The sequence below is a fragment of the Chenopodium album genome, chromosome 17, assembly GCF_948465745.1.
Source record: "Chenopodium album chromosome 17, dcCheAlbu1.1, whole genome shotgun sequence".
NCBI lineage: Eukaryota > Viridiplantae > Streptophyta > Magnoliopsida > Caryophyllales > Amaranthaceae > Chenopodium > Chenopodium album.
In genome coordinates, this window is record NC_137850.1 from 28,392,557 (window position 1) to 28,410,758 (window position 18,202).

At 31.7% G+C, this 18,202-nt stretch overlaps 2 protein-coding genes across 2 annotated transcripts; both read right to left on the minus strand.

Moving 5' to 3' along the window:
• Positions 1-319: 319 nt before the first annotated feature.
• LOC145588785 (uncharacterized) lies at positions 320-847 on the minus strand. Its single transcript, XM_081645390.1, has 2 exons — positions 649-847; positions 320-558 (listed from the first exon to the last, which is right to left on the minus strand). The coding sequence occupies exons 1-2, from the start codon at positions 845-847 to the stop codon at positions 320-322; spliced, it is 438 nt and encodes a 145-aa protein (XP_081501516.1).
• A 14,692-nt stretch (positions 848-15,539) lies between these two features.
• Positions 15,540-18,202, minus strand: LOC145587891 (LOB domain-containing protein 2-like). The gene is made up of 2 exons (XM_081644553.1): positions 17,524-18,202; positions 15,540-15,601 (listed from the first exon to the last, which is right to left on the minus strand). The coding sequence occupies exons 1-2, from the start codon at positions 18,200-18,202 to the stop codon at positions 15,540-15,542; spliced, it is 741 nt and encodes a 246-aa protein (XP_081500679.1).

Below are 18,202 nucleotides of genomic sequence, written 5' to 3' on the forward strand. Positions count from 1 at the left end.
TTTGAGTATCATGTTTAAGGCAGAATGATTGTACTTTTTGTAAAAGGGATTCCCAACCGTTATCTCTAAAATTTTGAATCAAGGATTTTGTACCAACAACAAAATGCATAACATTTAAAATGTCTTGTGGTTTATGCTGCAAAGCTCGACAAAGACCATCTGTATATCCCATAAGATCTTCCATAAGGTGTAAGATAAATACGAAATCAAATGATACCAACTTTTTAGAGCAGATTTAGCATCCTTGCGTTGAGAATATGATACCCGACGATCAATGGCTATTTTTTCAAGGGCTGAGCGAGTACCATTGTACATTTTTTCAAAATAGACTATAAATCGACTTATAATGAGAGCTCCATCTAGTATCCCTAGGACGTTGCAACGTGCCAATTTGGTTAAATCCTTTCCCTGTTTCAACCTCCTCAATCTCAATTAAATTCTCCAATTCAGCTATTTGGCTTGCTTGTAACTCATCATGGCGCTTAGAAGAAGAGCTAACAGTGTTAACAATAAAAATAAAATCTTTAAAAAAATCATGAACCTCGGCTACTTCCCTTGCTGCAGCAATAAGAGCTAATTGTAATTGAAGTGCTAGAATATGTACCTAGTTAGCATAGCGACATTCTTCCATGAACAAAGCCTTTAAACCATTCCATTCTCCTTGCATATTACTAGCACCATCATAGCCTTTCCCTCTAAGGTTTTGAATGCTCAACTCATGGTTAGATAAAACCACATAAATTTCTTCTTTAAGAGTCTTGGAGGTTATATATTTGACATGTACTATCTCAAAAAACCGCTCTCGTAAATAACCATATCTGTCAACAAACCTTAAAACAATAGTCATTTGTTCTTTTTTAGATATGTCTCAAGATTCGTCAACAATAATACAAAACTTTGAATCACCAATTTCCTCACGGATTTCTTTTTGCACTTTGTTTGCAAATACCTGTAGAATCTCTTTCTGAATTGCAGGAGATGTATATTCAGCATTTTGTGGGGAATTGTCCATCACAACATTACATACATCTTTATTATATGATGCTAAGAGTTTTAACATCTCTAGAAAGTTACCTTGATTTTTCGACTTTGCACTTTCATCATGTCCTCTGAATACACAATTTTGAAATGTAAGTCATCGCACTACTTCAATTGAAGTTTTTATTCTTAAACGATTATCTTCAATCAATTATGGATTAGGCTTTTTAAATGCCTGATTAATGTGACCTTCAGTTTTCTTCAATTTCTCCCAACATATTGTTGAATATCCATAAGGTGAATTGGTATCTTTCCCTATATGAGATAACAAAGAACAATCTTTACCCCCAACCTTCTTCCAACTTCTGAATCCTTATACTGTAAAAACATTTTATCTGGATTTTCCTAATAGGTCCTTTGGAAAAAGGAAACATGGAAAACAACAAGGTGCATCCGTTGTAGGAGAATACTCTAGCTAGGGAAATTTCTTAAACCAATTAGATTGAAACCGACGTGGGTGATCTTTCATACGTGAAGAAGGGTATTTAGCTAAGTGAAATTGATAAGGCCTGTAATGTATGCATTGACAATATCTTCCTGCTCCTTTGAAGGATAACTATCAATTGACTTACGCAGAGCCGGATCACGCATCAAAACTGTATTTCTAATATTAAATGTAGGTTGAGCTGTAAATGCATTTGTTGATTGTTCATTATGGGTAAAATTATCGGGATTTACATCAACATTCGTTTCGACAGTCACATTAGGGGATAGGTATTCAATGTTCAATTCGGAAGGAGATTTTGCTTTCGAAAAATAAGAGTCAATTGTTTTTCTCTTCATATTTCAATATAGAAAAAAATAATATTATTTTGATCAATTACATACTAAATAATTCATAATATCATTGAGTTATAATAATTATTTATGATAAAATCATGCGATTATATTCTCTAATGGCTAATTAAATTACATTATACGAAGTAATACAATTTATAATTTAACTCACTTAATTTGATTATATAACCCTAATACATGTATTTTAAAAAATAATGAAATTTACAAAAAAAAAAAAAAAAAAAAAAAAAAAAAAAAAAAAATTCAGAAAACGGAAGATGTACCGAAGTAGGCAGAGGGGTTGAAGGTACTCCATATATTAATATGGTTGTGAAGTTGGTAAAAAGGTAAAAAAAAAAGCTACTTTAAAAATTGTCAAAAGCAGCCTAACCCTATATGCCTATATATATAGAAGTACTGTTAGTTTCTGATATTTTATAGGAAAAGGAATCCAAATATTCTTTTCTATTCTTGTGTCAGTCGCCTAACATACATACATGGGCTTTTTTTCATTCTTTTTTTTTAATAATTTAGGTTTCAACATTTTTTTGGGGGGGGCCAAGGGGGTTACCATGGCCCACCCAGGCCCCCCTAATTTCGCCCCTGCTCCATTGTTATCACCTTCACAAAAGTTAGCTTTGTTTTGGATAAAAAAAACCATAAAAATGAACTAATGAAGAAAGAAAGAGGCAAGAAAAAATTGAGAAAAAATTGAGCAAAATAAAATGAGCAAAAAACATAAAATGGAATTTACCTAGATTCTACCATTATTGAATAAATTAAAAAAGAGAGAAGAAATTTACCTAAATTCCACCATTGTTGAATATAGTAAACAAATCCAACATAAAAGATCGAAAGCACAGTAAACAAATTCGAAGCATAATATTAAAAATGTAGATGGAAAATTCTGGAAATTGTAGATAGGAAGATAGAGAAAGAAGAAACGAAGAGAGAGAAGAATGGAAAGATTATGTAAGAATGAAACCTCTAGATATCACATGCACGTAGAAACAAGAAAAATTAATTGTAAAATGACATTTATAACCCTGGGTGTACCGTACACCTAGGTATATAACACTATTTCTAGTAACTCCTAAGGGCACAAAAATATGTACTACATTGTTTTTAAGTATTTACTCAATTACTATAGATACACAAACCAATAAAAAAATGGAATAAGAGACCATGCATGTAGTTCAGAGTGAGATTGTATACTTCCTCCGTTAATGGTTAATTGCAACAAAGGGGTATTATTTGTGAGATATAAAATATTCCTTTGTTACAATTAACCATTAACGGAGGAAGTATGATATATGATATAAAAAAAAAATTGTCATATATGTAGAGGTGAAGCTAGGAATTAAAATATGGGGAGGCCGAGACTTATTAAGAAAAATAGTATTGTATTTCATACGATTTTTTAAATGCACAATATTTTCTTTTGCGGTATTTACAGTATTATAAAATATTCATTATTACAACCAATCAACCAATGAGGTCTTTCCTTATTGATCAAAGCGAAGGTATGCGTACTTTCATAAAAATATTCAATATTACAACCATTCAACCAATTAATGAGGTATTGCCTAATTGATTAAAGTGAAGGTTTGTGTACGTTATATTTGGTATTGCTCTTGTGGTTATTTGCACAAAAATAAATAAAAAAATATAATAATTAAAAAATATAAGTTATGCAATTTACATACATATATATATATATATATATATATATATATATATATATATATATATATATATATATATATATATATGGAAATGGGATCATGTGAGAACCAAGTCCTATAATAGGAACTAGGAACTCATTGTGACCGTTGATCACACTCATTCCAATGGCTCATGGTTCACTCGGCTTTTTCAATTTCATTAAGGGTATTTTCGTCAGTTGAATGACTTCCCTTCTTTTTCAGGCGCTGCTTCATTTTCTTTCTCTCTTCTTCCGCATTATCTCTCTCTACCTTCATATTCTCTCAAGGCGATTTTTCGCGATCTGCACTCTTCGCTTGCGCTCATTGATTTGTCAAATTCTTCGATTTCGATCTTCCATTACTTTGTATTCTTCTATTTTTGTCATTCATTGAGGTAATTTCTTATGTTTCTGATTTTATTTTGATTTTCGCTGTTTATTTGATTTCATTGTTTAATTCATTACAATTTTCGCGATTTAGGTTTTTTTATTGTAAATTTTATCAAATTAGTTTATTCTTACTTATTAATTGTTCTCTGATTGATTCTCTACGATTTATTGTTTGATTTAGGGTTTTTTTATTTCCCAAAACCCCTAAAGAGCATGTGTTTGACATGAAAATCGAAGAATTTAAAAAATTCCGTTAGGTTTTTGACGACAGGTAGTAAAAAACAATGTTTAATTTTTTATTTGGTGGTAAAATAAAAGTTTTACAAGTTTTGGTGGTAAAAAAAACAATTTTTTGATTTTTTTTTTGTGGTAAAAGTCAAAAAATCCTTAGATCTAACGGTTTCCTTGACGTTAGGTGGTAAAAAACAATTTTAGAATTTTTTTTTTGGTAGTAAAATAAAAGTTTTAGAAGTTTTGGTGGTAAAAAATAATTTTTTGATTTTTTTGGTGGCAAAAGTCAATATTCCTAAAAAAAATTATGCAAATAAAACCCACAAGAATCAAACACATGAACTGAATACTTGAAGCTATGCGCTCCAATCACTATGCTATACTTTAGAAGGCAATATTTACACAAAAATTAATCATTTTATTCTATAAACTTATAAAAGCTGGTTTCAAAAAAAAAAAAAAAAAAAAAACCTATAAGAGATAACTTGGTCTCTAGTTGAGCCACGGGAGGCCGAGCCTCCACCAGCCCCCTGGCTTCGCCCTTGCATAATAGGAATGAAGTACAGGTGAATAGAAATTAGAAACATTGGTGAAACTAGATGTGAGAAAAAATTAGGAATACAGAGGTATTTAGAATGAAGTAGGATCATGAAAGAGGAGCAAACCCATATTACTCCCCACTCATGATGCCATATCAGCATATTATATTAGCATATTATTTTTAGAAAAACTGCATGTCATATCATTATAATATATCAAAATCAAATTTCAAATGCTCCTTTAGAAGTAGTGACACTTCGCATCCCACATCATACCACATAATAGGCAACTAGATTTATACCCCCTCCATTTCAAAATAATCGCAATATCTTTTTTTTTTTTGGAAATTTTGACTTTTACCACACAAAAAAATCAAAAAATTGTTTTTTACTACCAAAACTTCTAAAACTTTTATTTTACCACCAAAAAAACTTCTAAAAATTGTTTTTTTTACCACCTAACGTCAAGAAAACCGTTAAATCTAACGGTTTAAAAAGAATTTCTTCGAATTTCGTGCACAAAATATGTTATTCATAGGTTTAGGGGGCATTTTGGTCCTACAAGTCCAATTTGAGGTCAGAATTGACAAAAAATGATTGAAAATGCCTCGTTTTGTGTGTATTACGCAAATCGAGGTATTTTTAAACACGCAAAACGAGGCATTTCCGATCATTTTTTGTCGATTCCAGCCTCAAATTGGACTCTTTGGGCCAAAATGTCCCCCAAAACCCCTAAAGATCATGTGTTTGACACGAAAATCGAAAATTTTAAATAATTTCGTTAGGTTTTTGACGAGAGGTGGTAAAAAACAACTTTTAATTTTTTATTTGGTGGTAAAATAAAAGTTGTAGAAATTTTCGTGGTCAAAAACAATTTTTTGATTTTTTTGGTGGTAAAAGTAAAAAAATTCTTTTTTTTTGGGAAAATCACAATACTTTACGAAGAATCAAAGTTGTTATTTCCTAATAAAAACGAAATTTTGACTTTTACCACAAAAAAAAATCAAAAAATTATTTTTTACCACCAAAACTTCTAAAACTTTTATTTTATCACCAAAAAAAATTCTAAAAATTGTTTTTTACCACCTAACGTCAAGAAAATCGTTAAATCTAACGGTTTAAAAAAAATTTCTTCGAATTTCGTGAGCAAACCATGTTCTTCATAGGTTTAGGAGGACATTATGGCCTATTGGATCCAATTTGAGGTCAGAATTGACAAAAAATGATCGAAAATGCCTCGTTTTGCGTGTTTTACGCAAATCGAGGTATTTTGAAACACGCAAAATGAGGCAATTTCGATCATTTTTTGTCAATTCTGACCTCAAATTGGACCTAAACAATCAAAATGCCCCCCAAAACCCCTTAAGACCATGCGTTTGATACGAAAATCGAAGAATTTAAAAAATTCCGTTAGGTTTTTGACGACTTGTGGTAAAAAATAATTTTTAACTTTTTTTTTGGTGGTAAAATAAAAGTTTTAGAAGTTTGGTGGTAAAAAACAATTTTTAAATATTTTTTGGTGGTAAAAGTAAAAAATCCAAAAAAAAAATTCAAAGTTGTTATTGGGCCTTTTATTTTCTTTTGTTCATTGAGAAGATGAGTGTTGTTTTTATTGCATTTTCAATGGTAAGCAATAACTTTTTGTATATGAAGTGGATATTTTTTAAAACGTGGGAGAGAAAGAGAGGGGAAGGAGAGAAAATGAGGATGAAAGGGAAGAAGAAAGGAGATTCCATATGGACTTAGCTTAAACTACCACGTGGATTTTAATATTTATTATCAGAAAACTGTCACGTAGGAATTTCACTTGTTATAATTCATCAACTAGTGTGTGTCTCAGGTTTTTCTCCGAATGATACTTTAAATGATTTATTTTTTATAGGAAATTTTGCATATAACCACCTTTTAAATCTTGTTTTTTGCAAAAAAAAACCATCTTTTAAAAAAAAATGTTGTAAAAGGCCACCAATTTGAAAAAAATTGTTGCAAAGTACCACCTAATGCCAAAAATTGGATATTTGACCACCTTCTCCAGTGTTGACCAGTCACATGTATGGCACATGACATTTAATGAACCCAAATTCCCCCCCCTTTTTTTCTTTTCCTTTCAATAATTCTTTCGATCTCCATCTTCTCCTCTTTTCCTCCCTTGTTTCTCTTTTTTCTGTTTCTCCATTGTTAAGTGTTGCTGCTTCTTCACAAATCAAGTGGTAAGTTTTGATTCTCTCTCTCTTTTTTTTTCCTTTCTCTATTCCTCTTGTTCTTTGTCTCTCCTCTGGTAATTCTCTTTCGATTATTTTGAATTCGGTTTTTGAATTCGTTTTTTTTTTTGTGAAATACAGAAATTAGGGTTTGCTATTTTTTTTCTTGTGCTCCTAGGTCTAATGTCACAATCTCCAGTAAACAATAAGTGCGGGCTTGGCGTAGTACTAATTGCGAGGTTGAAGTCTTGGGTTCATGAGAACCCTGCACATATATAGATTTGAGGCACACAAATCAAAGGGGTTTCAACTTCTTTAGGTGGGTTGATGAAGAAAAACAGAAAATAAAAGGAAAATAAATAGAGAAAGAAAGAAAATGAAAAGAAAAGAAAATCGAAAGAGAGGGACAAGGAAGAAAGAGAAAGAAAGAAAAACAGTGGAGGAAAAGAGGGAAATCAAAAGAGAAAATGAAAGGAAAAGAAAAAAGGGGATTTAGGGTTCATCTTATGTCACATGACATGCACGTGACTGGGTCAATGCCGGAGAAAGTGGTCAAACATCCACTTTCCGGCACTAGGTGTTTCAACAAAATATTTAAAATTGGTGGCATTTTACAGTATTTTTTTTTTAAAAAGTGGTTTTTTTTGCAAAAAAAACAAGATTTAAAACGTGGTTTTATGCAAACTTTCCTTTTTATATTAAAATCTCCAAAAGACTTGTACTGTTAATTTTTTTTCATTGAGAATTAATTAGCATACAATGACAACAATAATTTATTTTGTATTTTTTTGCGTTGTATTCTACATTTTAATATGTGTATGTATTTATATATAAATGTAGGCTAATATAACATATTTTATTTCTAGCTAAGATGGTAATTCATGTGGTTTTCATTCAATGAGGTTTGGTGTTCAAATCTCTTTAAATGCATTTAAGAAGATGGGTACATACAAATGTAGGATTATATTGTGGTAGTTGAAAGTTTGGACCAATATGATTAGAATATTGTTGAAATGTGGGTTTATATTGCTCCAATTATTTTTCCAAATAAATATTGGATAAATGAGTTTCACTGCAACCAGTAGGTAAATGGGTCAAAGAAGTGGATGAGTTTATGAGAATTTGGTTACTGACCATGCATCAACTTGATCATTTACATCACGACCTTAAAAATATATTGTGTATACATTAATCTTCAAGTATACACATATAGAAAGATGATTAGTATTCAAGTATACATTAATCTTCTAGGATACGGATGTAGAAATTTTAGTTTGAAGGGGCACTTAGGAAAAAAACATAAATGATAAGAAAAATGCATGTTATAAGGATTGAAACACAGGTAAGTGCATTACCAGTAAAACAAAGCTAGTTAAATAATATATATATTGCATTGTGTTATGAAATATATAGAAATCAGAGGATTAAGAGAAGAAGGTAAGAGATGTAGAATTACTACTTGTATATATTACTCTTGGTAATTTTTTTGTGTGTTTTATACAAGTGCACTTGCATGGGTATTTATAGTAATGAAAACTACTATTACATTGTGAGATACAAACATAGAGGGTGGCAACAAGGTTGGCTACTACATTAAATGGCATGAAGAAATTTGGAGTGTGGACATTCACACCATACTTGATGATCAAATTAATTAACTCTTAACACTCCCCCTGGAATGTCCATACAAAATATGGTATCTGTTGCCTTATTAAAATCTTGTTAGGTAAAACCCTCTGGGATGAAAGCCATAGTTAAGGGAAAAGAGTACAACAATGTTTTATCATATGATTTAGTGTATTGCCTCATTAAAAACCTTGTCAGGAAAAACCCATTGGGATAAAAACCTGATCGAAGGGAAAAAGAGTGTTGTGCATATAATACTCCCCCTGATTTTAACGTAGCTCACGAAGATGACGCATCCCAATCCATTGGATCAACCTCTCAAAACTCTTTGAAGGTAGGGACTTTGTAAACAAGTCTACGAGATTATTACATGATTGGATCTGTTGGACATTTATCTTCCCTTCCTATTGCAAATCGTGTGTAAAGAACAATTTTGGGGATGGATGTTTAGTCCTATCACCTTTGATGTATCCTTCGATTACTTGTGCGATGCATACAGTATTGTCTTCGTACATGATGGTTGGATTCTCAGTTACTCCTCTCATCCCACATTCTTCTTGGATATTGCCTATTATTGACCTTAGCCACACACACTCACGTCCTGCTTCATAAAGGGCAATCAACTCAGCATGATTTGATGATGTCGCAGTAAAGGTTTGCTTTGTTGATTTCCAAGAAATTGCAATTCCACCATAGGTGAACATATATCCAGTTTGTGACTTGGCATTTTGTGGGTCTAATAGATATCTAGCATCCGCATATCCCATGAGGGTGGCATCCTTCCTTAATTGATAAAACAAACCAAGATCTTTCGTTCCTTGTAGATATCGTAGTAAGTGTCTTACTCCTTTCCATTGTCTATTCGTTGGTGCGTTGCTATGCCTAGCTAACAAATTCACATAAAAAGCTATGTCGATTCTAGTATTGTTAGCTAGATACATTAAAGCGCCAATTGCACTTAAATATGGCACTTTTGGACCAAGAACTTCCTCGTTTTCTTCTTGAGGTCTAAATGGATCCTTTTTCATGTTCAAAGACCGAATGATCATCGGGGTGTTCATTGGGGTCGCTTTGTCCATGAAAAAACGTTTTAACACTCTTTCAGTGTAGTTAGACTAGCGGACAAAAATACCATTATTTAAGTGCTCAATTTGCAACACAAGACAGAATTTAGTTTGTCCAAGATCTTTCATCTCAAATTCTTTCATCAAGTATTTTACAGTTCTTTCAAGTTCATTTGGAGTTCCAATGATATTCAAGTTATCAACATAAACTGTAATAATTGCAAATCCTGATTGTGATCTCTTAATGAAAACACAAGGACTGATTTGATTATTTTTTAACCCTTCTTGCATAAGGTATTCACTAAGACGATTATACCACATGCTTCTAGATTGTTTCAATCCATAAAGTGACCTTTTTAATTTTATGGAAAGTAAATGTCTAGGCTTGTGGTTTTCTGGTAATTTTAGTCCATCTGGGACTTTCATATAAATGTCTGTATCAAGTGACCCATATAAATATGCGGTCACTACATCCATCAATCTCATCTTTAGTCCTTGTGAGACTGTCAAACTTACCAGAAATCTTAACGTAGTTGCATCAACTATGGGGAATATGTCTCCTCATAATCAATCCCAGGAATTTGAGAAAAACCTTGGGCTACAAGTCTTGCCTTGTATCTAACAATTTCATTTTTCTCATTTCGTTTTCTCACAAATACCCATTTGTATCCAATTGGCTTTACACCTTCTGATGTAAGGGTTATTTTGCCAAATACTTCTCGTTTTTCAAGTGACTTTAACTCTGTCTGCATTGCCTCTTTCCATTTTTGCCAATCATGCCTATAACGACATTCTTCCACCGTTCTTGGTTCAATATCATTTCCATCATATGCCACTTCAATTGCAATGGAATATGCAAATGATTCGTTTACGATAACATCATTTCTATTTCAATAATTCTTGTTAGAAACATAATTCATTGAAATTTCATTGTTATCGATGTCATGGTCATCTTGTTCACTCTCTTTCGGATTCTCATCGGTATTTTGTATTTCTTCACCTTCCGTAAGGGAAATATTGTTAACCTCATCAAGTCTTTTTAGTTTTCTTAGTTTAGAATCTTTTGAACCAAGTGGTCTTCTACGCTTTCGGCGTGCTAGAGATTCATTTTCAATGATCTTATCACTAGATGGAATTTCAATACGTGCTGGGGCATTTTCAATTGTTATATGTGATTTTGTCACTTTATTTGTATCTAAAAATGCATCAGGCAATTGATTTGCAATGCTTTGTAAATGAACAATTTTCTAAACTTCTTGTTCACACATATTTGTTTGTGGATCAAACATTGACAATTGTGTTGCGTTCCAAATTATTTCTATTTCTTTCTTTCGCAGGTCCACTTTCTCTCACTCTAAGGCTAGGAATATTGTTTCATTGAAATGGAAGTCACCAAATCTAGCCGTAAATAAATCACCGGTCATTGGTTCAAGATATTTATTATGGAGGGTGATTCAAACCCAGCATAAATTCTCAACCTTCTTTGTGGACCCAATTTTGTTCTTTGGGGCGGAGAAATGGGAACATACACTGCACAACCAAAGATCTTTAGATGTGAGACACTTGGTTTTCGACCAAAAACTAATTGTAGTGGTGAGAACTTAAGATAAGTTGTCGATCTCAATCTAATTAGAGCTGCCGCATGTATTATGGCATGACCCCAAGCAGATGAAGACAATTTTGATCTCATCATAATGGCCTTGCAATTAATTGTAGTCTCTTAATTGATAACTCAGTGAGGCCGTTTTGTGTATGAACATGAGCTACTGGATGTTCTACAACAATTCCAATTGACATACAATAATCATTGAATGTTTGGGATGTAAATTCCCCAACACTGTTAAACCTTATTCTTTTTATTGTATGATCTGGAAATTGCGCCCTCAATTTAATAATTTGAGCAAGTAGTTTTGCAAAAGCAACATTTCTACTTGACAAGAGACGTACATGTGACCATCGTGTTGAATCATCAATTAATACCATAAAATATCGGAATGGTCCACATGCAGGATTAATTGGTCCACAAATGTCTCCTTGAATTCTTTCTAAAAATGTTGGAGATTAGCAATTTTGTTAATAGATGGCCTGGTTATTAATTTGTCAAGTGAACATGCAGAGCATGTTAATTCATTTGATCGAGGGATTTTGACATTTCTAATTGAATGTCCTACTAAATTTGCTATAATCTTATGCATCATTCCTGTACCAGGATGACCCAAACGATCGTGCCATAAAGTAAGCAAATTCTTATTATCTAACTTCTGGTTAGATATCAAATTTATTTCAACTGGTCATATATCTATATGATATAACCCTGAAGAATATGCTGGCAATTTCTCATATATATGTTTCTTGCCATGGGTTTCTGCCGTGAGGCATAACTATTCTTTATGATCCACTGTCATTGTTTCTATATGAAAACCATTATGACGCACATCTTTAAAGCTTATAAGATTTCTTTGAGATTTACTCGAATATAAAGCGTCATTAATGATTAATTTTGTTCCATTTGGGAGTATTATGCAAGCCTTTCCAAAACCTTTTATTAGCTTGGCTAACTCAGAAATGGTACTAACTTTTGCTTAAAACATTTCTAATTTTGAAAAATATTTTTTATCCTTCAAAATAGTGTGTGTTGTTCCACTATCCAAAAGGCATTGAAATTTGGAACCAACTTCAAGCAGATCCATATCTTCATAAAATAATAAGTATGAGATTAGTTTAGAATAATTAAAATGAACTTACTTTTTTAATAATGATAATTTAAATTACATAACTCGAACGTGAAAAACATAAAAGAAAAGTACATAAAGAAAACATAATACATATCATAGTAATTGATGAATTATCTAAACATGATTATTTTCTCCAAAGATAAATTCACCACCAGCTTCACCATTGTCTATGAGGAAATCAGACACATCAAGGCTAGTTCCAGGAACATTTTCTTCATTAACATAATTTGCTTCGGCATGTTTTTTCTTTCCCTTTAATGGATGTCTGGTAAAGTTCTACCAAATGTTTGGTCGTACGACAAGTACGTCCCCAATGTCATGTCATGCCACACCTATAACATGTGTCTTTTCCTTTCGTGGTGGATTGATTTTTGTTTCCTTCTTGATGCCCCTTTTAAGTGTTGTTTCTAGGGGAGAAATGGCCTCTACCACGGCCATGACCACGTCCACGTCCGCGGAAATTTCAACGACCTCTGCCGCGATTATTATATTTTTCGCGTCCACCTCTATGAGCAACATTTGTCTTGGGTGGATTTGAGCTTTCTTCAGCATTTGTTTCATTAAATGCTTGAGACCCAGTTGGTCTTAGGTTGTGAGTTTTCAACAGAAGATCATTATTCTTTTCAGCAACCAATAGTGTACAAATAAGCTCTGAATATTTTGCAAAGCCTCTTTCACGGTATTGTTGTTGCAATACAATGTTGTTAGCATGGAATGTAGAGAGTGTTTTCCCTTTCATTTGTACTTCAGTGACCGATTGATCACAATATCTCAATATTGATACGATTTTATATAGTGATGAATTATAATCACCAACAGATTTAAAGTCCTGAAATCTCAGGTTTGTCCACTCAAACTGTGCTGAAGGAAGTAGTACCCTTTTGTGGTGGTCATATCTTCCTTTGAGGCTATCCCATAATTCTTTGGGATTTTCCACCAATAAATACTCAGTTTTAAAACTATTATGTAAATGATGCCTCAAGGGAATTATTATAGCATTTGCTTTCTCTTGATTAGTAGGAATTTTAACTTGAGCAGGGGAATCTTTTTCGTTTCTTGGAATGGTAAATTCTTTGATTGTATGTTCCAATCCTTGAACCTTTAAATTCATTTGGGCATCAACTGTCCATTCAAGATAATTATGTCCGGACAAGTCTAATACGTCGAATTTTCTTTTCATCAAGTCTCCTATTTTAACTACAATCAAATAGATAATTATTATTGAGCCAATTAAGCAAGTAATAATTAAGGTATTCAAATTATAATTATAATAATACGCCATTTTAAACATATTTTGCTTCTCCCCCTTGGATTATTATTATGATTTACATAAAATTAAGCTAAATAAATCATGATAATTACGTTAGTTAAACAACAACAACAATAAAGATAATATTAACAATAAATAGTGCTACTGTTACTACCTCACCGACAACAATAACGACAATAATAATAATAATAATAATAATAATAATAATAATAATATGAATGTCATACATTAATGATAAGACAAAAGGAACATTTATTATAACAAAATGCACTTATAACCTACCTAGAACACAAAAAAACTTGAAGTACTACGGAGATCACATACATTAATTCCCTTTGTCGAAAAACCGAACTCTATTTATGTAAAATAATGAAAATCGTCATCACCATTAATAAAACCACTAGGACCATAATTAAAACTAAATATAGCTTTAATTTCCTTAAATCTTCTTCGAAGGTAAAGGGGTGTGGTGGTTATTGGTTGTCGATGGGGAACATGGTGCGTGGCCGGGAGTGAATGGAGGAAGAAGAAGAGGAAATAATTTGGGTGAAAGTGAGGAGGGGATAAGAATTGTATGGTGAAATAAGGGGGGTGTAATCCGCTTTTATAGGGGGTGAATAATCCATTTCAGTTTTATACAACTGTAAAAATATCATACAATATACTATTAGACTGATGGTAAAATTGTATTTAAACTATTAATTTTAGTAAACGTAAGTATCACACTAGGATGCAAGCCGTAGTGGTCCGAGAACCCTAATCTATTCAAGAGGTCAAGGGATCGAAAAATGAAAAAAACATATAAAGTGTGTAATCTAATAAATAAATAAATATAAAGGCTGCATCATTTTTATATATTTTTTTGTTCACATTAGTAATTATGCACAAGTATGTAAGTATGAACATGAATTGTGTGACCATGAAAATTTATTCTATTAACATGCATGCAACAAATATTTCCACATGCATGTAAAAGTAATTATATGTTACTTTCTATAACCATGCATGAGAGTAACCAAACTAAATATCATAAATATTATATGCATGATTTCCTCATATTTGCCAAGATGACTAATTTTGTGGATATATATTGTGAGTTTCTGATATAGAAGAGCTCGTACGGGCAACTATAGAACATAGTCCTCAAAATATATTTTGTGAAAGAAATTGAAATCTTTCGAAAATTGGATAATCGGTATAAGTATACCTGCTTGAATATGGTGCTGATAACGTGTTATGAAATATATAGAAAATAGAGGATTAAGAGAAGAAGGTAAGAGAGGTAGAATTACTACTCGTATATATTACTCTTGGTAATATTTTTGTGTGTTTCACACAAGTAAACTTGTATGGGTATTTATAGTAGTAAAAACTACTATTACATTGTGAGCTACAAACATAAAGGGTGGCAACAAGGTTAGCTATTACATTAAATGCCATGAAAAAATTTGGAGTGTGTAGTGGACATTCACAATACACTATACTTGATGATCAAATTAATTAACTCTTAACACATGGAAAACTGTATTTAAGCTGATTTTGGTGGGGCCCGTGTCACCTAGGCCCCATTGTAAATCCACCATTGATTACATAGAGATTGATGCATCCCTATATAAAAAATAGGGAAAAATGATATGATTTATTTACACAACCTCCTATATACATTTTTAAATTCATAGGCATGCATTAAGATTTAAGACTTAAGAGTACACATGTGACAAAAAAAAAATATGAATTAAATAGGAGTACATTGTGGATACAAATCAATAAAATATGAAGAACGAGAAGTATTTTAATAAGAAAAATGAGGTTGAAGAAAAAACTAAAGAAGAAGAAGAATGCTTACGAGACACTAAAATGGATAATGTCATTTAATAAATTTGTGCATAAAATCATGGAATATGAAAAAAAAATATTGTATATCCATATAAAACAAGTTGGAAGATCATAAAGGCAAAGTAATTTATGATCCAGCTTCCCATAATGAACTTTCTATTGACTTCGCATCCATTGGACTTAATTGACCTACAAAAAATGTAGGAAAAAGCCGTTTCACTTTCATATACAAACATATTATGAAATTATGTGCATAGCTTAAAATAGCACAAAAATTTTTGTCGATAAAAAGGAAAAGAACAATAGCTTCTTAAGAAAAAAACTTACCTTCAATTCACACCATTATATTATATCACATTTTCCTCTCAAGCCAAACTTATTATTCTTTTTTTTTTTTGGTGCAAAGCTGAACTTATTTATATTATTCATAAAAGATGTATTATGATTTTAAAAGTTGTGCAAAAATTGTGTAAATTATATTTCAATGAATAGGGAAAGTTGTACTGGTTACCTTGGTAATGAAAATCGCTTGATCAAGAAGTAATTGATTATATAAAATTATGTGAGAATGATGAAAAATGAATAGATATTAGAAAAAAAAAATATGTCTTAATCACGTCATTAATTCTACTCCTTCGGAAAAATATATGTTTATATAAGATGTTGTTTGGTTAGCACATTAGTATATTGTAGATTTAGAATCAATAAAGAACCCATGATGGTGCTAGGTTGAAACTTGATACCTAATAACATAGGATCGGTTTTATTCAAGAATGAATACATCCCCTCACTTTAATGCATATAGTTGTAGTATGAGCTAATTACACCTCTCATCAATGGTTTCTAAACCACACATCTTTTGTGTTTGTTGTATGACATTAAAAACAATAAATTTGTCAACTAAATTTAGGATATGAGCTATTTAGAAAATGCGTGAACCTAATGCCTCTAAAATTTATAACGCAATTAAATTGTAATGTAGATGAATATCATGAAAGAGCGCAACCCCTTGTTCCTAAAGAGTGTCTATTTTCCTAAAGTACATTATTTAACATGTGTTTGACAAAGTTCGTGTTTTGAAAATTTATTTTGGTACATTGAGGTAGAGGAAAAAAATTAGAATGTTAATACAAGATTTGATCTAGAATTTTTGGGGTAGTTCTCATAAATTTGTCATCAAATGAATAATCATGGAGGATTTAAATATTAGTTAAATTCAAGTCATTTTTAGTATATTTGTTTTGAAATTTAAAATCTTTGACCCCTTATTTGGTTAAACTTATTTTCTAAGTTGACATTCTATGGTGTCTATAATTTGGGTTGAAGTACATGAGACTATTAAGTTAACTATGTATGTGATGACCTTTGCATGAGAGGAGAGAGTCACGTAGCATGTAAATTTTATTTGGAACACTTTTTAATAAATTAGTATGATAACCGTCATAACACTGTATGTAGAGAGCCTAAAGTAAAAGAAAAATAAAATAAAGAAATATAGAAAGATTATGGAAAATAGAACACATTTCACTTTAATAATATAATTTTAGTTTTTTTTTTTTATATTTTTATCTTTTATAATTGATTTTAAGTTGCAATGATTAATCTAGCTAGTAACTCTATTTTTATTAGACAAATTTCAAAATTAATACTTAAAAATATCTTTACGAAAATAACAATTAATTCCAACCATTTTTTAAATATAAATGTAGCAAGTAGCAATCTTTATTTATTGTACTATTGTAAGGTATGTAAATTTTATGTAATTCATTATATTATAAATAAGATTGAGTAGCCCTACCCGATATGTAATTCATTATATTATAAATAAGATTGAGTTGCCCTACCTAATAAGTTTTTCTAGCATGCCAAGAGTATAATGCATAATCATAAATAATAATATCTCGCAATGATTGACCAAAATCTTACAAAAATAAACTATATATCATAATTGACCAATATCTTATGATAATCAATTATTTATTGAATTATTTTCAAAACGTGTCAACCTTGATATAACCTACTCTTAGAAGCCAATCTTACTCATCAATTGTAATAACTATTGAACATAGTGTTACTAAGCTTATAATATAAGCTCAGAAGTTGTTATTCACCTGGAAGGTAGTAATGCTGACCATGGTTAAACCCATTCAATAGATGTTGTTGAGGAACAACTGAACCAACGTTAACATCTATGTCTTGCCTCAAGTTCTCAGCTCCATGCAAATCATCTTGAGATCCATAATTACCATATATACTTGAACCAATAACTGGTCCACATTGGGCTCGGATACAATCTTCCAATCCAACATTGTCATGGATTCCCCCATTATAATTCACCTTATTAATACCAGCTGACCCATTAGTATTTACACTCCACCCAATTAACCCATTTCCTGTTTTGTACACTGATCCATTAGTGTGCCCATTTTGGGCCACAAATTGACCTGTTTGGTGATGGACTTGTGCATGGGCTTGATTTTGATACGACTTGAGTTCATCATAAATTTTGCGATATTCACCATATGGACCAAAAACTGGGTCCTTTTGGCGACACAAGGCCTCCCAAACAAGAGAATCCGCTGCTCGTTTACGATCTTCGTCATTATGCAAATTCCTCACCATTTTTTGAACATTGCTAACACCAAATACCTTGTGAACTGCTTGGAATTCTCGAACTTTTTCAGCTGGAAAAAATGGAGCTAATATGCACTTATCAGTGCATCTTTTCCTTTGGTGTTTACATGCTGCACATGCTTGGTGTGTGCCAGAAATTCCATTTGTCCTGTGCAT